This window comes from Haemorhous mexicanus, chromosome 5 (genome assembly GCF_027477595.1).
Source record: "Haemorhous mexicanus isolate bHaeMex1 chromosome 5, bHaeMex1.pri, whole genome shotgun sequence".
Classification (NCBI taxonomy): domain Eukaryota; kingdom Metazoa; phylum Chordata; class Aves; order Passeriformes; family Fringillidae; genus Haemorhous; species Haemorhous mexicanus.
This window is the reverse complement of record NC_082345.1, coordinates 54307118-54331722: the sequence shown is the minus strand read 5'-3', so window position 1 is coordinate 54331722 and position 24605 is coordinate 54307118. Positions and strand designations below refer to the sequence as shown.

Sequence of the window (24605 nt, the reverse complement as noted above, 5' to 3'; positions counted from 1 at the left end):
ATGGGAAACATCTCTAGTGTTGATGAAATCAGTGAATAGCTGTGGTATGGTACAATTACTGTTGCAGAAAGCTGAAAAGTTTTTTGTTAAATGAGATTTCTGTATACCCTCTTTTTCAATAATCTCTAACGCTGCAATTTTTAAAAAACATGACTTTATTTTTCAGAGTGGGAAGCATTATGTGTGATGCCCTTGTAAATGTGAATTGTTCTTAAAAAAAAAAAGCCAAACAAAACCTTTTTTACATACCCTCTATTATAAATCCTTTCAGATCAGTGGTTTCTTTTAACCAAATTTCAGTTGCAGTACTGAGAAGAATCTGAGTAGCTGTTCTGCACTGTTGCATTTATATTAATTTCTATGCAGTGTCATGCTTTTCTAGTTGTTATTTAACAGTTTGAAAATTACTCCAATGGTTCTCATAGCTTGGTATCCACAGATGTCTTGGGTATAGATCTGATCCTCTAATAAGGAATTAAGGAAAAGGGTAAACTTGTTAATGGTTGTCACTTCTCTCACTCATGTTATGGGTCCTATCAAGTGTCTCCCTATGTAAAAAAGTGGACACAACTCAAAAATTCCAAGTTCTTACATTTCCAGAATTTTCTCAATCTAACTGATGTTTTCACTTCATATTCAGTAGGTAAATAAATTATGATTTGAGTACACATTCATAATTACTCCAGTGCATTGCTTGTAAAGTTGTCTTTTCATGCAGTTTTTTGAGTTTAGAATTAAAACGGGTAAAATGGTCTTGCATGGAATGTAATATCAAGGTTGCTGTTTTTCTGATTATCACTTCATTCTGCATACTGCAAAAATAATAATATCAACAGCTTTACTTCTTACTGGGACAGATGTGAATGACCTACCAGTCATTATTACCTTGGCTATTTTCTGCAAGTAAAGCAGCCTCCTTTGCTTTTCACCTCTTCAGCTTCTTTCCATACTTTACAAAACATCATTGCACACAAACAGCAAACTCATTAAAATTTATAAGTATTTTGGGAAGAAGACTGAAGTTTTAAAATAAGTAAGTAGGGAAATCACATTTTTAAGTACTTACGTACAAAGACGTGATGAAATGCAATGCAGAGTTAAGGGAAAAAATGCTAAGATTTTCAAGATTAGCTTACATATTCATTAACTTGATTGATCACCTTTTTAAATGGAAAAATAGCTAAATATCAGTCTTTAAGTGAAATCTCTTACTTCTTTAAATGAATTAATAACGGAGGCAGTCATTTAAGTTGTGTATTGACACAGGAAGGGGTTTTAGCTTTGTTCCATTCTCCTACACGCTTTTTGCAGAAATCAAAATTCAGTCATTAAAATTACTTTCAAGCAGATATTTTCAAGCAATTGCCTGTCATGGCATATATTATTAAAATAATTTTGACCTTCTCTTAGCCAAAAAAAAGAAAAACAAAATAGTTTTTCTTATTGGGCAGGATTTCATAGTGATAAAAATAATTCCAAAATTATGTGGTTATATTACCAAGGAAAATAAAAATATTCTCAGTGACAATTTCAGTGAGTCTCTTCTTTTGAGAAATGGAAGAATAGAAACTTGGGAATTTTTTTTTGGGATACCATAACTGTATTCTGAAAACTTTTCTTTTTCTGAAAACTTTTCTGTTTTCTGAAAACATTTTCTTTCATGACAAATAGTTTTGCTGTTTATTCTCACTGTCAAGTTAGGAGGAGATTTATTGACAGGCTTAGTAGGAGAACCCTTCCAGCCCAGGACATGATCCATCTTCTACTCTCTGGTGTAAACTTGAGCTGCTTTTGGGGATGCCATCAGCTTTTGTTCTCTTTCTTTCTGGTAGCCTGGCTGAGTTTCTACAAGGATTTTGTAAGATGCCAGATTGCACAGGTGACAGATTCCATGTTCCCTTATCACTTCTGTACTATCAGGAAAACACTTTTCATCCTGTTTCTAAATATTGTTGCATTAAGCACATTGACCTATAAGCACTAGATTCTGCATTTTTAATTGTTATTTTTCTTTTTTTTTTTTTTTTTAATTGGAATCCCAATTTTCCAGAATGCTTTGGTTTAAGAAGCATTGGATTTAACTGAGGAGCATTGTAAAGGAGGTGGTGTTACAAATTTGGTGTGATACACTCAGAGTAGCAGTCTTAGTGAGAAAAACACTGAAAAACCTTAGCTGAATGTAATAAATAATTTGCCAAACTGACTGTATGTTCATTAGCTGGAGATCTGATTTAATTAAAGGACCAGTTTATGCCAATTTGCATCACTAATCATTTTAAGTTTTCTTTTAGTAAGGAGTGATTCAGGTATCCTTAAACCTTAGCTATATACTAAATGCACTAGGGTTGTTTCAACATGCCCCATGTCTGTGTTTAGCCCCAGGGACAGAGAGAGCCCTCTGTAGCAACTTTGTCCTTGTTTGGCAATTATTCAGATGAGATGACAAGATCTAGCACTCTTTTTCCCTCTTGACCAGCTGTGCAGGTCCATGCATTGAGCTGAAGCCCCACTTCACCTCCCCTCCCCTCCACTGCCCTTAAAAAGTAAACTGGTTAAAAATGAGTCAGGCAGTCTCATTCCTGTTGGGACCCAGCTGTTCTGTTGAGGTGAAGAGATGTGTCCTTCCCCTTTGCTTCCCTGATAGAAGTCAGACATTTAGTCCTGACTGTTCTGTAGGTATGAAAATATTGGAAGTTCACAAATTGGATATGCCTTGGTGTGAGCAGTTGGGCCATACTGGGAGAAAGGAGCTTTGTGAGTGAAATGCCATTCTTAGGAGTCATAGTCACACAGTTTTATTCCATATACCTATATATGCCTATACAGGAACTCATGGCACCAAAGGGTCAATTTCCTTGCAAACATTTTCTAAGCCAATCTGCCATTCCAGTTTTCTGATTCATGGAGAAATAGTTTTAGCTGCTATTTTTATAAAGAAATAACACCTCTTCTGTATAGCCTGAGTGTGCAAAATACAAGGGAGCACTGGTTACCCTTCAGGAAACCTGACTGATCTGACTGTATGGTGGCCATTATATTTCTTTTTTCTTGGTGAGCCTCAAAGCTACACATTTGCTTAGTGTTCCACTGATTTTAAGATGAAAATTAATTTCTCTTGTTTTTTAGCTACTTGGCTTGCTACAAATTTAAAATACATGTGTTTCTCACAGTTGGACTTGTTTTTGTTCTCTTTCCAAGTTGGATAATGGAGATGAGCAAGCAGCCCAGATAAGACGTGAACTAGATGGACGACTGCAACTGGCAGAACAAATGGCAAGGGTAAGTGATTGCTTTCCTGTACAAAACCATATCTCCATATGAGATTGAGTGGGATGATCCATAAAATGTGTTTCCTGTTTCTTATTCTAAAATTAAGCAGAAGATTGTTTGAAAACAGTCTGGCAGATGCATTTCTTTCTGCTCTGAAGGATGTCTGACAACTGGGCTAGGGAGAAAGCAAAACCTGGTTTTGGAAAGACATATCCTGTGTGATCCAACATTTCCTTCAACAGCAAGTCCAACTTTCCTCATTTTTAAATTGGATGGGAAAAGCATCTTAGCAAGAGGAAAGATCTTTTAAGAACACAATAACAGTCTTTTTCATTTATCTTCTGTGGGGGCATGTTATTATCTGAATGATCCTCACAGGATATAGTACAGTTTGAAAAACACTACTAAGGGTTTGGGGTTTTTGCTAGGCAACCCTGAGCCTTTGCCTATGGTTTTAGTCTCTAACTGTAAATTACTTGGTTTTATTTTTAGGGGTTTTTTTAATATGTCATTTACTGGCTCTTTCATGGTGTGATGAGCCAGTCCACACAACTTGCTGCAGGACTTTTTGGTCACAGTTGACTTGCTTGGTCTTTGTTATTGAAACAAAATCAACTCTAAAGGCTTTAATATAAACAATCTTATGATGGGCCTTAAAACAAATAACAATAAAAATTGTCCAGTTTAGGAGCAAGGTGCCTATCTTTGCAAACAATATATTGGGATTGGTGTTTGTTTCTCATTTTTATGTAAAATATATATTTTAGAATAATCTGTAATTTTTGTTTAATCTTGAATGACACTCTCCTAAGCATTATGTATTCAATATAGTGAGAAACTGTGCTTAAAATTGGCTCTGTATGAGTTCATATATGCACTACATGAGTACATGTTTTATCTTTGTGTTTATTGTTATAAACACAATATTTAAATACTGTTTTCTAACTTCTGCAGAGGAAAAAAATTTATTATTAAGTTATCTCAAATGTTTAAGAGACAGATTATTATTTAAAATAAACCAGTGCATTGTAAGTAAACATTACTTTCAAAATGAATGACCTGTTATTAAAAATAAAGATAAACAATGATAGGAATTTTTTGTCATGGTTGTAGTTTATTAGCTTTATATTAAATGCATGAATGTGATTGATTTATTATTGGTAGCATAGGAAATAGGTGAAGTAAAAAAACTACTAGTGGATAGGTCCTTTTATAAATGTCAGTTTCTGAAATATTGAAGGTAACATTAAAGACCTATTATTAATTGCTATGCTTAAAACACCTGTAAGTAGAAATACCTAATGTGGGGTTCTTCAGCTTGGATTTGTGGTTAAATGATTCAGGGAGATGTGCAAGGGTCCATTTTTACTTTATTTCTTCTTTCAAAAATTGACTGTACTGTATTTATGGGAGAGGATTTGCCTTTCCATTGCTGTTTTGAAGACATAAAAATAGATAGACACTGAAATTATGACTTATATTCTTATTTATTGTCTCTTAACTGAAAGCAAGTCGGTAAATTAATATGATCTATAATGTGGGATTTTTTTTTTTCACCTTAACTTTTAAAATTTATTTTTCAAGGAAAGAAAATTCCCAAAGTTTGTAACAAGGGAAATGGAGAACATGTACATAGAAGAGCTGCGGTCTTCAGTGAATTTGCTGATGGCAAATTTGGAAAGTCTGCCAGTGTCTAAAGGTGGGCCAGAATTCAAACTGCAGAAGTTAAAGCGATCACAGAATTCTGCATTCTTGGACATAGGAGATGAAAATGAAGTTCAGCTGTCAAAGTCTGATGTGGTTCTCTCCTTCACATTAGAGGTAATCTCAAATTTCACAGAAAACTTGTTGATGGTTTAAATTGCTAGAATATCTGTCTTGATATTCTTTTTTTATTAGTCCTTTCTTGGTAATTTTGAAATGTTGTGTTAAATAAGTTAATTATGCTCTGTGTCTTTGGTAATTAGGATTTAGAATACAGCTGGATGAGCATTTTCCTCTTGCAGCCGTAGTTGCATTTGGGCCCACACAGTAGTGTGGGAAGTTGAATCTCCCACACAAATGTAACTTTAAATGAATTCCAGTTCATTGAATAGCTAAGTATAATTTTAAATCTTAAAATGAAACACTGTTATTATCAGGAATGCCTTCTTCCTGGAATTTTATACATGAATAGAGTTTTCTCACTAGAAGCGTTTAGATAAAACACAGTGATTTTTCTTTACTAGTGATCATAGCAGTTTTTGATAAATTTCTGCATTTTCCTCAAGAATCTGTCTTGTTTTTTCTGTGATTATGCAGGAAGTCTGGCCTGTAGGGATGCAGTCCTAATCTGTGCAGATTTCAGTTTAGTTCAAGAGGAAGCTACAGATACATTTGGTAATTAAACAATTCTGATGACAGAATAGAATCATAGAATGGTTTGGGTTGGAAGTGACCTTAAAGATCATCTAGTTTCAATGCCCCTGCCATGGTCACCTTCCACTAGATGTGATGGATTAAAGCCCCCTTCAGCCTGGCCTCATAACTCAGGTCCAATTCTGCAAATGTGCAAACCAAGAAATGATTTTCTTGCTTTCAATATTAATAGAATCAAAACATTACCACAGTGTGCATTGCGTGTTTCTTGGTCAGAAGGTGCCATACTTGTGTTATGCACTTGAAGTGCCTCTAGTTTGTTTAAGACAGCAGGTAGTGTTACATAATAAATATTTCAATTGTTAAGGAGTTCAAAAGAAATAAAAATCATTTATCTTTTAAATATTTTTTTTCCTCAAGTGAAACGAGCATCTGGGGTTTTTTTCATGTAATGAAAATAATTTTTTCCCATGTCATCATTAGAGATACAGAATAAAAAACATCAAATATGGGCAATGAAGAAGTTTCAATTCTTTGTAGAAAAGAGAAATTACCTATCCCACTATATGCAATTTTAATATTGCTAACTAATAATGTAAAAGCCCAAAAGCTTTCAGAGAGTAGTAAGATCCATCATTCTATATGCCAAAAAGTTTTGGTTCATCAAGCATGTAAAACTGCAGTGCAGTCTTTAGTGTTGAAGGATATGAGAAGATGAAGTATTTATAACTCCTGTGCTGAATCCTGTGTGCCTCCTTCATATGTGCCATGTCTGCCTTAAGGGGAATACCAAGCCTGGAATGGTCCATAAATAGCATTTACAAGAGTAGTTCTGAATAATCTAAGAAGTACCATAAAAATTTTGGCAATAATATTTCTGGTCGTTAAGAAAGTGTGCTTGGTGATAGATGTAAAAGGAAGAAAAGCCTTCTCTGTCCCTCTAGAGAGAACTGGTATGTACTTGAAATGATGTGGTATTTAGGGCAAAAGCACAGTAAAAGTTTGAAACAACCATGAAATGAAAAATGACAGGAGATATAATTTCTAGTTAATTTACAGCAGCTTTGCTTTGTTTATAGCCCTTCTACTTTTCCACCAGATATGTAGACTGTCAGGTCTGGTGAACTAATTTTTTTTTCCTTTTCCCCCACTAGCAATGAAGAGATTTGCTGCAAGATGACTAATCCACAGTTCATCCCATGCAAGGCAAAGAATTACAGTATTACTCCACATGAGATAGTTTTTTGTAGGGCAGATTTTCATTTTAGACATGATAGTAACCACATAAGTTGACTCTCTTGCCAAACAGTGTGTGCATCTTTTGCTCTTGAGAAGCAAAATCTCAGAAGGTATAAGGGCAAAGGGAAACAGTTGAATAGATGTTAATGAAGACTGAAATATGAAAGATGTGATCTTTTTCTATGCAAATGGCCAAAGTAGAAATGCTGATGGCATTTCCTAGAAGACAGAGTATTTCCTTCTCTGAAAATGTGAGGTCAAACGTACACGATTTCACATGTTTTGAAAAACACATAAACATATCTGTCACATCTTGTGTGGGGACTCAGTTGTAGGGTAAGCAGCAGAATCCCCATTGAGGGCTGCTGAACTAGCCCATGAAAGAATGGGAAATCTACATCATGTAGGACAGAGTGGGAGAACCCCAAAATTTCTAGATGGGGGGTAAAGTGAGCGGAGTTCCTGCTGTCACTGTGCACTGTTATTATAAACAGTAGAACTTGCTAGTAATATTAACAGTGTTCCAGTGGGAGTAGACCTTACTGACTAAGGTCAGAGACATTCCTGAGCCTCACTGCAAGCAACAGTCACTGTTTTTATAATTTGAATATTTCATTAAATATCCTGTTTGTAGAAATTTAGAAAAAAAATTTTAAAAAACCAACATAGTAGTAGGAGAAGACTTATTTATATTCTTCAGCTGTTAGACAGTTTCTAAAGTAGACAAGCATTTAGGAAGTTGTTTATCAGGTAATGAGCTGATACATCCATTAGTTGCAGTTTCCTTTGGAAAGCATGAAATGCAACTTTTTTCCAGTTCTGTAATCCAGAATTGTTACCGATGAAAAGTGTACTTTTCAGTTGAGTTGGAAACTCAGGAAAAGAAGTATCAACATAGAAATGAGTAAACATGAAGTCAGTATTCAGCAAGGACATATATTTGCTATGTGAAAAGACCATATAGACAGTATTACCTAGAAGGATCTTTAGTGCTGTCTAACTGCTTGAATTCCTGAACAATAGATGGAAAAGAGGGATGACTTGATCATTCTTCCTGGATTGCTGTTATTATTATGAACCATAAGAGACAGTATTGATTATTTATTGGTAATATAAAAATGGTCTAAATGATCAATGACTGTTGTCTCACTGTAATATTTAAAAACTAGCAATTTTGCAAGACATGTATCTATTATTAACAGTGTGGGGGAATTAAAAAAAAGGATTTTTTAGCTGGGGGTGAAGTCTGGTTTAATTTACTGGAATTGGAACAAAGTGGCACACGTGCAAAGAAGTTTAGTAGCAACATATTTTAGTAGTTGCTTCATGACCTAAGAAGCCTATTGCCTATAATGAGACCAAAAGTAGTCATTACTTCTGGCACCTTTAAAACAAATTAAACAAATGTGGTTTACATGTAAGGATCAGTTGAAGGCATCTTCTGTTGATAGAGTACATTTTTCCCAGTTTCTTTGCATGGGCCCAGGGGGAACTGGCTAGTAAAGTAACTTCCAAAGAAACCAGGGGAACCTGACTGTGTTCTCAAATCTTCTGAATTAGAAACATCTGAAATGCAAAAATCCCAATAATTTCACACTGTGACAAGATCTATAAAAGGCAGAGAGCATTTAAAGTAGAGCTTATTTGGCTTTTCTGAGCTAGTGTGGAGTAGACTAGAGGAGGTGAAAATCTACAGGATCTGCCAAGCTGAAAATTTCCCTGGTGAGGAAAACTTGCCAGGCACAGCTGGTAGTGGTGGCTTTTTCTGGTTCTCTTCTCCCTCTTCCCCATATGCATACTGAACCTGCCTGCAAGTACTGCACTGGGAGAAGGAAGGGATGTGCATAGTGGGGAAAAAACTTACAGGAGCTGAAACCAGTGCTCTCACCTGCCTCTTGCTCAGCACAATGCCAAATCCCTTCTGAGGTTCAAGGGTTGCAACGTCCAGGGACACAGCACCATAATTTACCTGTCTAGATATGATCAATGTAGTTACTTGTTTACCAGCAGACTTAGTAACCTATTTGTTCTATAAATATTCACTTTGATGACTGAGTAAAAGATACAGTTTCTCATGTATAAAGATAGAATTATGTTCAGACATGAGTCTCATATTGTGCTATTGGCATTTAAATTATGATTGGAGTGAGATTTTGGTCACTGCCCAAGTAGAAACAGAGCAAAAATTTCAATTCCTTTTGTTGTTAATGTTGTTGAAAGTGGAAAAAGAAGATAAAATCAAAACTCTCCTCTGTCTTAAGATCTGAGTGAGTGGACTTCGGGATTTGTGGGATTTTTATTATTATTTTCTATATCTTCACAGAGCTTAGCTCTGCAGTAATTTTGCTGTGTATTTTTTTCTGAAGGATCAACTGTTTGCTCTCTTTTCCTCAGATTGTCATAATGGAAGTACAAGGTTTAAAGTCAGTTGCTCCCAATCGGATTGTCTACTGCACCATGGAAGTGGAAGGGGGTGAAAAGCTTCAGACTGACCAAGCAGAAGCTTCCAGGCCACAGTAAGCCACTCTGCTGTTGCTGCATCAGTATCTTTTTTCTGTCATGGGAGAGCTTGTCTGGTTTTCTTTACAATTTTTACAATTATCTTAGGGCTAGGTTATGTGTTTTTTTCCCTGAGTAGTTATCTCAAATTCTTTCTGAGAAGTTAAAATGCAGATAATACTTTTTAGGGTGAGGTAAGTTCAAAGTGTGGATGCTGTCCAAATGAAAGCCATTGAATGTACCTGTGAGAAAAAGAACTAGAGACTGCATCCTCCAAAAATACAAACCTCTTGATAGATGTTAGCCTGAGGTGATTTTATGTATTCTAGGTTAATGTGCAGGTGGCCTTGTGGAGTGTAACTTGTACAATTGGAGGGAAATCAATACTCAGTAATCAATCTTGACAAAGCTTGCTCACCTGCTGAGCCTATTTCATTTTAAATTATAGGATACAGTTCTTTCAATTAATTTTTGATGGAGCCAGTCAGCAAACTGACTTGGAGGGGGATAACATCATGCCATCTGTAGTTGAACCAGTTAGTGTAGCAGAGAGTAAGAAATTAAATTGGTTGATTTGTTTGACCTGCACACTGTCTTCAGACACTTTTCGCTCTGTTAAAATGTCATTTGGAATCTTTTGTAGATAACTTTCCAGACAGTATGTTGGGGTTTTACTGGCACCATAGTGTGCCGTGTGAAAGACAATTTAAAAATTGCAGTTGTTACAATATCTGATAAAACATCTTCTGTGGAATTGGGAATGGTAGTTTCTATTTCATTGGGACCACAAAGACAGAATATTTTTTGACAAAATCAGAAGCACAATTTTATCTGTCTCTTCTACAGTTGGATGTAGAAGGAGATCTAATTTGGTGGACTTAATTCTAGCTGTGGCAATGTTCCTAGGCAAATAAGCCAGCAGCATATTCAAACAGCTTTGCAGAACACTAAGTATGTGGGACAAGATGTAAAATTCATTTGTCACAGTCCCTGGCTGTGTTCCTTCTCCAGGGTATTGGAATGCTTATTCTTATCATTTCCATGTACTATGAGGGCCTTCTAAAAGGAGTAATTATAAAAAAGACACACAGATGTACACACTGAAGCAAGGTCGTAAATGGGCATTCAACATCATCAGCTTATTTTTTGACCTTCTGGAGTGTTTTCTGGTGGTTGAGGGTCCCATGAGACCCACTGGAGTTTTTTATTGGAGGGCACATCTCCAGACTGTCTTGCAGTTGCTCTCAGATGGTTCCCTGCAGCATGTGCCTACAGCCTTTGCCAGCTGACACAGCCAAGGTTCTTGTTTCTTCTCAAGGTGTATTGCTATTTTCCCCCCCCGAACTTGTTCAGGTCTGTTTTAAATGCTTGGTTAACCTCTCATGTCATTGGTATGAGTCTTTAAATCACCTAGAATACACAAGTTTTTGCATTTTGGACATGTTTATCTTCCTTTCAGAAAACAGTCTGAGGATGTTAAGGGTTTTGTTTTCTCTAGCTATTGATATGGTGAACAGAACATGCTAGGGATGGCTCACAGTCAGTTCATGCCTTATTTCATACTGCAGGTTAAGGTAAAGGTTGTAAAATCAATCAGAAGTATATAGATGCATCAAGTAAAAATTACCAAGAGATTAATTGATTTTCCTACTTGTAAAAGTGGAAGCTTTGTAAAAAGGAAGTTCCACAAAAGATGGAGTCAGTACAAGAACAACTGAAGTGTTTCTAGGAAAAGCTGTAATGTTAGGATCTGCTCCAACCTTTTAAATTGATTTAATGAACTTCAGGCTCAAAAGGTATGAGTTGATTGAATATGGGAGGAAGACAGATTATGGGCTATTCCATCTAAGTGATATCGTACAAACCAAAGTCATATGGATTTGTTTGCAAAAAATTATGCATTTATAGAAGATGAATTTTTGATAAATGCCCTGAACTGTAGTCTGGAAGCACAGAAGTAGGAGTTAGTGGTGCTGTTGACCTGCTAACCTGTAAAACAGTGTAACTTAAATGGGCAAAGATTAGAGAGCTCTGAAAAGTATCTAGTTCTTGTGCTGCTCTGAGTTGTGCTCTTTTCCATTTCTGGCAAGAGTGATTAGGAGACATTGGCATGCTGTATGATTATGAGTATTTAGAGACTTAGCTTTTGAGCACAGAAAGAGACTTCGTTTGAGGCAATGGGGGAGGATATTAAATTAGACAAGCATGAAATTAGCAAATTACGAGCAGCCAGTAAGAAGATGGAGGAAGATGCCTATGGAAAGGGACATGCTTTCTTCCATAGTTTAGTTTTTCTGTTGGAGCCCAAACCAGGTTTTTTTGGCAGTAGCAATATTGCTTTTATTGATTGGTGGTGGAGGCAACCAAGAGGGCTTAGCAGAGTTTAATCAGAAATTACACTGGTGGAAGGGCACTGGTGAGCAAGCACAGCCAGACCTTCTCTTTCCTGATAGAGAAAAAACAGCTGTCAGGTGCCTGAGGCTACTGCCTGCCTGCTTTGCCTGCTGCTGGAGCTGGCTTTTACTGGTATAATTTTCAGTACTGTCTTTCTGATATGAAGGAAAAGTATCAGTGAGGCTGGAGGAGATCGTAACTGTAAGTAGGATGTGCAGCTAGAAAAGGGTACCAAAGCTCTCATACTAAGCATAGAATGAGACAGTGATTAAAAGTGAATGATTACCACCAGCCTGCTGTGGGGACTGCTGGCAGGAGACATTTTTCTGTAGTCAGTTTTTCGTCTTGGACTGGTAGCTACATTTATGGAAAAAAAAACAGTATAAAGAATTATTTATGCCTATTTTTTCATCTTTGAAACATCACTATATGCAGTGCAATGCTACAACTCAGACAATTCAAAAGCTTTCACAGTGAAAAGGAGAAAATAAGATACTCAGATGAATGTTTCAAAATGCCACTGCAAGCCATTGTGATCTTAGAGGAGAGATTAATGGAAACATGAGTCAAGTGCACACTTAATTCACAATTTGTCCGCTATTCCAATTGCTGAATATTTTCTCAGGTATTTTTATACATGTATCTAAATATTCCTCTAAATCCCTGAGTGCCATCTTAAGAGTAATACAAAAACTAGAAACAATATTAATTCTTAAAGGGAAGATGCCTAATTAAAGTCCCTGGAAGGGGCTTTCAGTTTTCATCAGTAGTAAATATTTTCTGGTTTTTTAATGCATTCAACTCCTGCTTTGTCTCTCTTTGAATAATAACTTTGTAAGTTTAAGTGCTTCATTTTCTTCTTTTGCAACCCAGATGAAGTACTGCTTATATGTATCTTACTGAGTAACTAATGGTCATTCTAAAACACAAATTCTATAGGATGACGTAGTTTTACTGAGCTTATGTCTTGGACAGCTTTACAAACAGATCAGTTGCACTCTTTCACATGCAAACCCAATAAAATTTTTATAACTGCCTGTGAAATATTTCCTCATTCCTCCCGACTGTTTCCTGCCGTTTAGCCCTGCTGAAAATCCCTCCAACCTAGCCTGTGACCTTTTCTACCAGAGATCAGTAAGCAGAGCCCTCAGAGGGCCCTTTTAGTTGTGTGAAGCTTTGCATAACTTTGTTGCTGTGATGCCACAGGGGGTCATCTGCAGAAATCCAGTGATAATTTCATTTTTCAAACGTTATTGAAGTTGTCTTGTTTTTAGTCTTGTGGAGTCTGGTATCCACATTTCTTTCTTATCCTTGATTTTTATTCATTCTGAATAGTAAACAATGTGATTTATTGAAAGTGTCATGTTTTAGGTATGTAAAATCATGCCTAAAATTAAAAAATGGGAACATAGTATCATTTAGTACTACAATGACATCTTCTTGTCACATACTTATGCAATCAGAAAAGACAATATCTGGATCACGAGAAAATTTTAATAGGCAGGATATTTATCTTTCATGTGAACAAGACAAATAAGAGGATCATATTTTACTGCCAGTGATTGTAGAATCTTATTAAAAGGTCTATTATAAGTTGGAAGTATGCAAAGAATGCATGATTAAATCTGACTAGAGGAGGCAGGGAACCTCAGTCAGTACTGCACAAATAAAGAAAATGCTGCTCACATATTATTTTTATGCCATATTCTACCATCATTAATTCCATAAAGTATTTGAAGTATGAGAACTTGTGCATACATTAGCTAAAGATTGCATAGAAAACCTTCCATAGAGCAGTTTAAAAAATGGAGAAAAAGGCCTAATTTATAAAATTTCACACTTTCTTAAATGACAGGTTCCCTCATTAAAAAAATCGTACTTTTTCAATATGTTTTGAGAAAGTTGCCTAAGACAACATTTCTGAAGGGAAAAAGGATAAATAACATTTATGATGTTGGACAATCATGTTCCAAATATCAGGAAGTTTTCTTCCTTCATCTTCATAATAGTCCCTAGATCTTTATAGTTTTTTTATTTTTGATTAAGGGAAACAAGGGGCAATAACACTTTAAGCTGTCACGTAGCTTGTGGTTGACAACACAGATGTCCAGTGTGAAAGGAAAGAGAATGCACACCTACTCCTCTTTTCCCACATGCTGCTGCTCTCTGTCTGATACATGTGCATAAATGAAGTTTATTTCATTCAGTAATACTTTAATTGTACTGTTGGTTTTCTGCATTCATTCCTCATATTGTTTTAATGTGTAGGAATTTATGTCCTTGCTTTTGCACAAGAGAAAAGGTAGAATGAAGAAGTTTTACTTGCCTCATATTGCTTGTATTCTTAAATAGAAAATGAGAGAATATACATAGGAAGAAAGGCGGGACAGAAACACAAGTTATGGCCGATCAGAGAGGCAGTAATCAAACTCTTCTGTTGCTGGCTAGCTGACTAACTCTCCTTACAGTGTTTACAGGGTTTTCTGTTCTTTGTTTGGGTGCCTTTTTTATTGAAATTATATATATAAGTAATTATATTTGAGCATGGGATTTTCTACGTGGACTAATAGGACTGCATTTTCATCGTACCTGATATAACTGTGCTTAGCTCTCGGTTCATATGCTTCCTATTGTATCTTCTGAGGATAAATTTTCTTTAGGAGTTAGCTTCTTGATCAGGGTATTTTACTTTCACCTGTTCTTTTGACTGTTTATTGCCTCTGAAAGATTTCTACTTGCAGCTAGGTGCTGCAAAATGCAGTGTTGATCTCACAGATCAACTACAAAGTTGTTCATCCTAATTTTGGCCTACAGAGGTATTTTCTTTAAGTCGTAAATACATTTTAAGCAACATTTACAAAACGAAGTTATATGTTAGAGAATGTCTGTGTATTTTTAGTAATATCATTTCACAGGCTTGAGAGACATAATTATGCTGACGTAGACAATGCTGAAAACTTGGTGAAGATGAGCATGATGCTTTAATAGCATTTTGGAATTTTAAGGAGACTAGTGGGGATCATGACAGGAAACAAAGTCTGTCTGCTTTCATAAACTAGGCTTGACTGAGTTGTGTAAGGATTGCTATCATTTTCTCTAAAATTCACCTTTATATCTCTAAATCTCTAACACATCATTGTGTTCGTCTTATCATATATCAGTATGTGTTTCCTTTTGGAGCAAGTCACAAAATACAGTGAAGAAACAATCTTTCAAAAAATTGAGTGCATTGATTAGATACTGTATATGTTTGTTATCCAGCTGTTAGGAGGGAAAAAAAATAAATTAACAATAGGAAGTTATCTGATTGTGTTTCATTGGTTCTGCAAAGGAAATGATGGAGAAGAAAAAGAATGCACATTTATCCCAATGTGTCTTCTGGATTAATGATGAAAAAGTTTTACAAAATAGAGTTTCACCAAGTTTCACTTGGTGCCTTGGCTTTATGAGCTGTCATTGATTACTGTTTCACATTCTAGAAGAAATTTTTCATCTCTCTTATTGCAGAGAAGTATGAATTATATCTAGACACTTAATATTAAAAGAAATTTGAAACTCCACTGGATAATAATCTGAGCAACCTAATTTAACTGTTCTTGCTCTGCACAGGGTTTGACCTAGGTGACCTCTAGAGGTTCCTTTCAGCCTAAATTTTAAGGTGATGCTATGATTAACTCCCAAAATAGTCTAAGTCTGTTCTGTCTAAGGGACTTGTGAAAGCCACTACTTTTAGAAGGGAATATTCTGTTTTCAGATAAAGAAGCATAGCATAGAAAAAGTTGGGATGAAAGGAGATAATTAAGGTTAGTTGTATTCCCTGTTCTATTTGGATAGTTAACAATACACATAATCATGTCACCAAGGCATATATTAGGGTATATAATATATATACCCTATATAATACATATAGCATATAGAGAGAGTATTAACCCTCCTCATCCAGAGGCACCACTGGAAAGAATGGCTATATATCTGTCTTCTTTTAAAATGTAATATTGTGTTACATGTCTCTTGCAAGACTCATACCAGTTTCATTTCAGAGTGCATTTTGGAAATCTTTGGGTTTGAAGATGCATGTCCCACCCATGCCTTTCACTATAACGATCAGGGCTTGGAGGAAGACTGTTTACACACTGCTTAATGCACAAGTTGTACCTATTTCCATTTTCATTCCCACCTGATCCACAACAAATGCAACTAATATTTTGCAGACAGGTACAAGCTTTCTATGACATCATACTAAAGCAAATGCAGATGTGTGATCCAGCTTAAAACTGGAAGGCCTTTGGCTATAAATAGCATGGTGAAGCCAAAGCTAATTAAACCTTGCTTATTAGCAAAATGGTTTTGATGAGGATAAGCCTTATTCTAATTTATCTACCTGGTCTCTGGCTGGGTCAACCTGAAGGCAAGTGTAGCCTGTAAAGTATCTTCTAGAGGGATGTGGTCTGTCAAAGAAAAAGGTGGGGGAGAAGGATTACCTCAAATTTTACCTCCCTTCTCCTCCTGGAATACTTCAGTAGAGTGAATTTGAAATTTGTGTTTCAGAGTGGTCTGCACCTGTCTTATATTGGAAAAGTTCAGTAGTTGTTTGTGGGCAATAGTTGACATGCAAACAGTTCCTTTGGATTCTTCTTAAATTTTTATATGACCTAAATGTCCTATTTTACATTTTAAAAATATTCTATTCTTGTATCTTGATTTGGAGAGACCTTTCAAAAATTTGCTTATATGTCTTGTAAGTATGACACGGGTACATTCAAATTAATTAGAAAATATTTTACTAGATATAGAGTTTTAATTGGAACACATTTTACAGCCTTATTTAGTTTAGGGATGTTGTTTTGGGTAAAGAGAAATCTTGAGAAAAAGGATTTGAAAGACATAAGTTTCTGCTTTTGGATCCTGTTTAGGCTAAGAATACTTTATACATCTCAAATGCTCATGACATTCAGAAAACTGTTTTTCACCCCACTATGGGCAGACCCTTCTTTGCTGTCACTGTGTTAGTATGTGCATTGATCCTCAAAGGTGTCGAGAGGTCCAGTACTTCTAGAATGCAGAACAGTCCACTGAACAGATGAAGAAAATGTGTTTATAGATCCTGGAATTTCTTAATAACTATACATCATTTAAGGTGTGATTCTGCAGGTTAATGGGCCTATTTGAAAGCAATACCAGTGGATTGAGAGTAGGAGGACAGGAAAAAATAAGGCAGGGAAGTGTGGACAGCTGATAAGAGCAGTATGAGTCAGAAAGAGCAGTAAAAGGGGTTTCAGAATAAAACACACCAATTGGTCTTATGCCAGCTGGAACACTGACATTTTCTGATTTTATTCCTGGCTCTTTCCGGGTAGACTCTGCAGGCCCAGGTAGGTCAGCCTAGTTTGTGATTTGTTTTCCCACATCTTTAGACTGACATGACAGCATCTACCCACTTCAGCAAAGTACTGTGAGTTTATCAATGTTTGTACACATTTAAAGGTTTAAAGTATCACAGAAATACAAAGTTGCATGAAGTAAATAGGAGTTGCAACTTCTAACAGTACCATGCTGGATTCATAACTATCTCTTTCAAGGAAAAAGTGAAATATAGATGCATATAGAAAATTCAAGAGCATAAATCACCGTGTCTTGTCCTTGTGCCTATAATCAGTCTCTAGGTGGTTTGAACCTTGGTGGGAAACAGCAGGTAATGCCTCTTATGAATTGTTCACTTAATATGTACCAGTGCTTTCCCGAGCCTGGCAGTGTGTCAGTCAGATACATACCCATGAAAATTTTCGTCCTGGTTTGTGTCTTGGTTGCCTGTATTGAAAGTGAGATGGGAAAGCAAGACTAATAATTTATTCATACTGTTTTATGTGTGTAATGACAATACTTGTCATAATAGCATTCTGTACTGTTAGAGTGCACTTTTCTTCCATTCAGTGTAGGAAGCCTAAATGAGTGTTTTTACTAAGTGCTTATTATGCACAGGACCCCTCTTCTGGTTTCTATTAGATACTTTTTTTATTTGAAAAAAAAAAAAAACTAGACACAGTTTTCTAGTGACTTTTTACAAGTAATTATGTCATATATTAATAATTTTTTATGCTTAAAAATAAATACATCATTGTGCATAGATTATCATTAGCTCTCAGATAAACAGTAATTTTGAGCTCTGTTCATTCCTTTATTTAAAACAGTTGTTAATTTACCTAAAACAGATCCTGAAAAAAAAAAAATCTGCATACTAACAGATTATTCTTTTTTTCCTTTCATTTTTGTCTAGTTGTATAAAGGAGCATTATAATATAGCATATCCATCAAAACACTTCATCCTTGCCGTTGCTGAAATTACAATTTGGACCTTTCTGTTCCTTGAGAAAAAAGTTCCAAGAAGGGATTCTCAGTGTTTTGTAACAATAACCCTAAACCCCTTAATTTTGCTGCTGAATCCACAGAAAAAGGAAAAATTACCCAAACATTTACCTTTTTTTTGAGTGACTACACTAGATAACAACTCAGCAATGCATTCAGAAATTAAGCAATGGGCTGCTTAGTGTGTGCAGCTGCAGGTGCTGGACACAAATTTTCTGGAAGGGAAGTGCTGAAGAGATGGTTTGTTAGTCTGCATTTCCAACTATTACTGTGCTGGGTCAAAAGTTCTCATATAGACAGAAATAAATGGTAAAGGGTAAAAGACAGTAGTGTAGCCTCTGCTTAGGTGGAATCAAAGGTGACATTTAAAAGTAATTGTGGGACTTTCCATGCTTATACCAGACTTCCCTTTTCACTGTACTTTCCCTTCCTCCTGTCATTCACCTCTGTAGAACAATTTATTTTTCTCCTATCTACATTTTGTAGCTTTAGGAACACTTTGGAACCTCAGGGTTAAAACCATTATCACTGTCATTCTCCTTCAGTAGCTGACAGTCCATAAGGTAGCAGCTAAATAGAGAAAGCATTTATGCAAACTGTCAGTGTTTCTTCGATAGGGTTTGTAAAACAATGAATCTGTAGTTCTCCTCAAGATTTGTGCTTAAAATAGTGAAGTCACAGTACCACAGGGAAGAGCAGAGTCACAGAAGATTAGGTCAGGTCAGTAATGAAAGGCCAGACACATGGCTACTTCATGGTTCAGTTTGCCTGAGCCCGGAGCTTGTCTGTGCTTCTACTGTGAAAGGTTTTATGATTTGTTTAAAACTTTCTTTATGCCTTGCTTTTCAGCTGCAGTTTAATGTGCTTGCTCTGAGCGAGCAAATTATGCTCCTTGTTTTTCCATTAAAACAAATGAGTAATTTTAAAATAGAGAAAAAGAAAAAAAATTTTCCAGGGAAAACATTTACAATGTAAATCGCATTCTAAACATTATAGAACTACAAGCTCTTTCCCTTGAGGTTCCAAGCATTAATTCCAGATCTCACTGATGTACTGGAGAATGCATACCTAAATAACTAACTAAATAACTAAATAAATAAAAGTAGTGGTTGTAATGTTGCATATAAGGAATGGTCTTTACCTATTAAATCCATAGTGGTGCACAATAAACTTCTGTTGCATGTGCAGTACTCTTCATTATCTTTTTTCAAAGGGAGAAGCTTCAGGGTTCATATTATTTTGTATGGTAGTCATAACAAAAAAAAATAAACATGCTTTCAGGCTGTATGAGACAGCTGTTAGAGTTAAATCTATGATTTCTAGTGTAGCATCCTGGTGTCAATCATTAGCAAATGGGTGAGTAATTTTGTGCTCAGAAAAGAAAATGAAATGTTTGTGATATTTTTCCAAGTATCAGCAGGGAAGAACAAGTAGCAATTAGCACCAACTAATACTCTCTTTAGGAGTCTCAGTAAAAACACCAAAATCAGATAAGTATGGATTTAACTCTATTTTTATTTGTGTGAGTGGAGCCTCCTCGTCACATTATGGATTTATTGTCACATTGCTGTGGGGTGACTTGCACTGCTGGTGCAGCGCCTGGCTCACGCTCTCACATTTTCCCTCTCTGTATCTGTGCAGTTGGACATAGTAATATACAACACTTCATAAATTCCACAGTCACACAATCCTTCACTAACAACAGAAGGTTTTTCAGACCTGGATTTGAAGTGCTTCAATGTTTCACTGTACTCAGATGTGTCAGGAGGTGCTGAGCCTCCTCTGTCCTTTCGTTTCCCGGTACTTCATCCAACTTGCACTGTAAATGTGATTTCTAACCTGAGGGTTAAGATACCTGGTTTTATACAGTTTAACAAGTTTAACAGGCTTAAGCTTGTTTCTAAACAAAGTAGAAACAGCAGAGTTGGTTTAGGTTCTTGACATAGCTGAAACATAAACATATTGCAGAGACCTCACCATCCTATTTCCAGTCCGGCTCCAAGATGTGCAAAGATGAAGGGCTGGTAAATCTCTTACTCCTGTGGAGCAGTAAGATGGTTAACAAACTGGCTTGGATGGGTCTTCCTGCTCATTCCAGCTCTGTCCACATCCCTGTTTGATAGCAAATAAGAAAACTCTTCCAGAAGGCCTCTTAAGGTAATTTAATTAATAATTGAGAAACACGTTGAGGTTATGTAGAAGACTTAAATCCAAAATCAGACCCAGAAAGATGCAAAAGATGGCACCGAGGAGACCAATACACTCTGATACTTTTTTTAAAAATGAGATTTCCATATTGCTGAGGACAAAAAATGGTGTAAAAATTCTGTAGAGTTGGTATTTTATCAGAAATAAAGTATTGCAATAAATAGGGTTAAAATAAAATTTCTAGATCTTTGCTTAGAATAATAAATTTTATTACATTCACCCCCATGATCTCCTAAAAAAAGTTTTGACTAACAGAGACCATGAGTTAAATGGAAAGTCTGAGAGAGAAATTTGCTGCTGTTTCCAGTGTATGAAATGTGTTCCAAACTGAAGTAGAAGAATAAATTTCCTTAGAGGGGTTTCTGTGACACAGTGATAAATCTTCAGCTGAAATAAACATTCACCTTCTTGCTGGCAGTAGGTACTTTTGCAGTGAAGGGAAATAAACTTTGGCAATATATTTTGTCTCTAATTACTGTATCAACCCATGTACCTCTCTCAGCAGCAGAGAAATATGGTGAAAAGACTGTGGCTTATGGTTAAAGATGATCTAACATCAAATCACTGCAGTGGCTATAGTAAAGAGAGTGAGTAGGTAAAAGCAGAAAAATTATTTAAACAGAGGAAAATTATGTGGTAAAATGAGAGCCTGAAGAGGCAGAATTAAGGTTTTTTAGACTTAAAGTTGGTACTTTGAGAGGTATCCAGTATGCTACATGGGCTGCAGCTAAAAGTACTGTGAGCTCACTGCAGTAGTTAGTGTTGAAATTATTGTTACTTTCAACAGTTTATCTAGCAAGATTTAAACAAACAAAAAAAACCCAACCATACTCTAATGGTAGTTATTTAATATAAATATTGCATGAGATCCATACTTGTTTTTTCTAAAATTTTGCACTTCCCATCTGAACACTTTCAGCACCAAAATTGTTCACATTAACAAGAATCATTGGACCAGTACTCAAAAATCTTATGGGTCCTCCAAAGGTGTGGAGGTGGTTGGTTTTTTGTTTCCATCATTTGCATCCATTTGCTAGTTAAAACTTATGCTATCACAAACACAAAGCATTGCATTTTAATTTGTAGTTGAGATTTACTAAAGGTACACTGTTTGCAAATACCAGTTTCATAAGATAGATGAATTAATTTGCTTGATCTTTCATCCTTTCTTCCATCTCTCCTTCAGGAGCTCCACAGCAGAGCAAGCTGTAAGTAAATTATCTGCAAAATACTTTTACTCAAACAAGATCAAAAATGGCACAAAGGAATTGCTTCACTTTTCACAGAAAGCCAGGTTTCAACCTACAGGTTCACTGGTAAAGTAAAAGTCAGCTGTAAGATTTATTTTCATGCAGAAAACATTTCAGTTATTGATGTTGAAAGTTAAAACATAAAGAAGAGCAGCTTTTTAATATTCAGCATTTGGATTCTGGAGACCACATTGTTAGTTCCTATTTAATACAGAAAGTCGTTCAATTAAACAATTTAAAAGTTTTTATCTTGTGAATAATGTGAACAATCTTTTGCAGAGTGGTTGACTTTGGTATCTGTGGTTCAGAAAAAAATCTTTTTTGGGAATTACTGTATTTTCTTCAGGAGAAATATCAGGGTGCAAACCCTAACTGGCATTGATTTGTCTGACCTATACGTAGCAGCTTAGCTTTTAAATTTAAGGCAGATGTTCTTTCCCAACAGATTAAGAAATGCAAGAACCAGAAATATTAATGCTTAATAAGGGTCAAAAATTGCGTTTTGCAGGCAGCAAAGTTGTTTTGGAAGAAAAGAATTAAATTTTTGAGAAATGAAGTGGATGTAATTATACTAGCACATAAAATCTAATAGTTGAAACAAGAAATCACAGTAATGGTGATCAAGATTTTCATCATGATAATTACTATTCAGGTATTGATTTCATTAATTATTAGGTATTCTCCTAACCTCTTTCCACCATTAAACTCACCTGCTCCTTGAACAGATATATAGATCTAGAATAAATATCCAAAAATATGGAGAAAATGGATGGAATTTTACAGTGGAAATAACAAGTGATTCAGTAAAATCTTATTTATTGTCTAGGAATACTGTATTTACAATTTTGGCATTACAGGTAAGATTGATGCAATTTAATTACACAGTTCTTAGTCACAGCTGGTGATAGGACAGTACCTTATTCAAAGTTATTGTTTGCCTGTATGTTGTAATGAATTTTAAGTTGATCTGTATGCTGAAAATCTGATATCATTTTTTATACTCTCAGATATAGAAGCTGAAAGTGTGATATCCATTTAAATGGAATTCATTTAAAATGAAGTATTATTCATAAACAAGAAGAGTAAACAAATTGTTGATTTGTTGACTGGAGTCTGGCAAGCTGTCATAAAAGAAATAACCAGGGGAGAAAATAAAGTTGAAATCTGACAGATCTTGAACACCTATATAATTTCAGAACAGTAAAGAATATTTCAAAATAGGCTAGCTTATGTATACGTGCATGCTTTACTCAATCTTTCCTTTATTTTGGGTCATCCTTAATAAATGCTGAGTTCCTGGTATCTTGTTATGTTCATGGGACAATCTTTACAGATCAGAATTTTATTTCTAACAGAACTGAATTTTATTAGGAGGTGTTGAGAGTGCAAACTAGAGCCAGAAAGGCCATTCTTATTGCTACACCTCGTTTCATACCGACAAAACAAAAAAATGCAAATTGCAAGTCGTTATAAACATGGACATTCATACAAGTTAGACTACAAGTTGGAGTTTGGATTAGGCTGTCATTTCTGACTTCTGCTTCAGTTGTTGCCTGATGTATTCAGAGTATGCATAATAACTTAATAATGTGCTTTTAAATGTACAGCACGTAGATGAATTCAGTCTATTTATATAAAGTCAGTTTGCTTGGAGTATTGGGTCTCTTATGTTATTTCTTGGAAGGAGCAAACTAAAATCAACATAATACCACTCTTTTGGCTGCTGATTTCAAATTGTATGAATTCATACCTCTGCAAGAACATGAAGCTTCAAAGAAACAGGACTTGTGTTCTAGTAATACTCAAGGAACAAAAGGATGATCTATGTGTACTTTGCTCTTATATTGGCAACTGATGGGAACATCAGATGCCCACAAGTAAGTGTGTTAGTAAGGGATGCAATCTTGGATTTGCCTTTTCTAACAGAACATGATTCCTCATGAGCTCTTTCATGAGGAATAGTATTAAGACCCAGTCAGTATATTCTGTGATCATCAGCTCTGACAGATAATTCATTTCCAAAGAAATGTTCCTGAGAAGCTGTGGGAGTCAGCTGAAGTCCTAATTGTCCAGCAGCATGCAGGTCAGTGCATGGAATATTTCTACTATGAACATTTAGCTTTAGGAATTGACTCAGACCATTCTTTTTCAGCCCAAGATTTTTACTTACTGCTGCAGATGGAACATGGGATAAGAGAAGGATGTTGGTCAAGGCTGGTAGTCAGATTCAGTGTTAAAGGTGATTTCTAGTACTACGTAAGTGCCAAGAACAGGTGGATGACCTCACATTGCTCCCATTCTCATCAGTCTCTCACTGTGCCTCTAAATTGGAGAAGGAGCAAATTCTCTCAGGCTCCCTGGGCAAGGTTCATGTGTGCCCCATCCCTGCCAGCCATGTCCTGCAAAGATGGAGCCTGGCTCTCCAAATAAAGCTGCACCACTTTCCAGGAAGTTCTTTGAACTTGATGCTAGGGTGCTCAAACCCCAGCAAATGCTGAAGCACACACCTGCTGCTCAGCTTGCAGCAACTGAGTTGCTGCAGGTGGTCTTCTCTTCCTTGAATGGGCTGGGGCTGTTCCCTTCAGTCAGCATGACCTCTTCTCTTCTCTTCTCTTCTCTTCTCTTCTCTTCTCTTCTCTTCTCTTCTCTTCTCTTCTCTTCTCTTCTCTTCTCTTCTCTTCTCTTCTCTTCTCTTCTCTTCTCTTCTCTTCTCTTCTCTTCTCTTCTCTTCTCTTCTCTTCTCTTCTCTTCTCTTCTCTTCTCTTCATGCTGGCACTAGACTTTTGTAGAGAGGGTTTGGGTTTGTTTTGTTATTTTAATGGGAGTCTCTCTTGGGTTTTTTGTGTGGTGCTGTCCAATATGGCAGGCACAGTTTAATGCCTCTGGAAGCTCAGGGACAAACAAACCTAACAGCTGAGAGAGAGGGTGCAGCTATCAAAGTGCTTGGACTGTGTTCCCAAATTCAAGGCAGCATGCTTCCTGAGTGCTGGGATCTGGAGACTAAACTAAAAATACAACTATGTC

General features: G+C 36.1%; 1 protein-coding gene across 10 annotated transcripts in view; it reads left to right on the top strand.

Moving 5' to 3' along the window:
• The window catches only part of LOC132327725 (calcium-dependent secretion activator 2), a 296530-nt gene that overhangs the window by 110634 nt on the left and 161291 nt on the right, over positions 1 to 24605 (top strand). For all 10 annotated transcript variants that reach the window (XM_059847194.1, XM_059847193.1, XM_059847195.1 and 7 more), the window contains exons 4-6: positions 3199 to 3279; positions 4855 to 5091; positions 9262 to 9383. In XM_059847194.1, coding sequence (XP_059703177.1) covers positions 3199 to 3279; positions 4855 to 5091; positions 9262 to 9383 — 440 coding nt within the window. The remainder of the gene's footprint in view (positions 1 to 3198; positions 3280 to 4854; positions 5092 to 9261; positions 9384 to 24605) is intronic.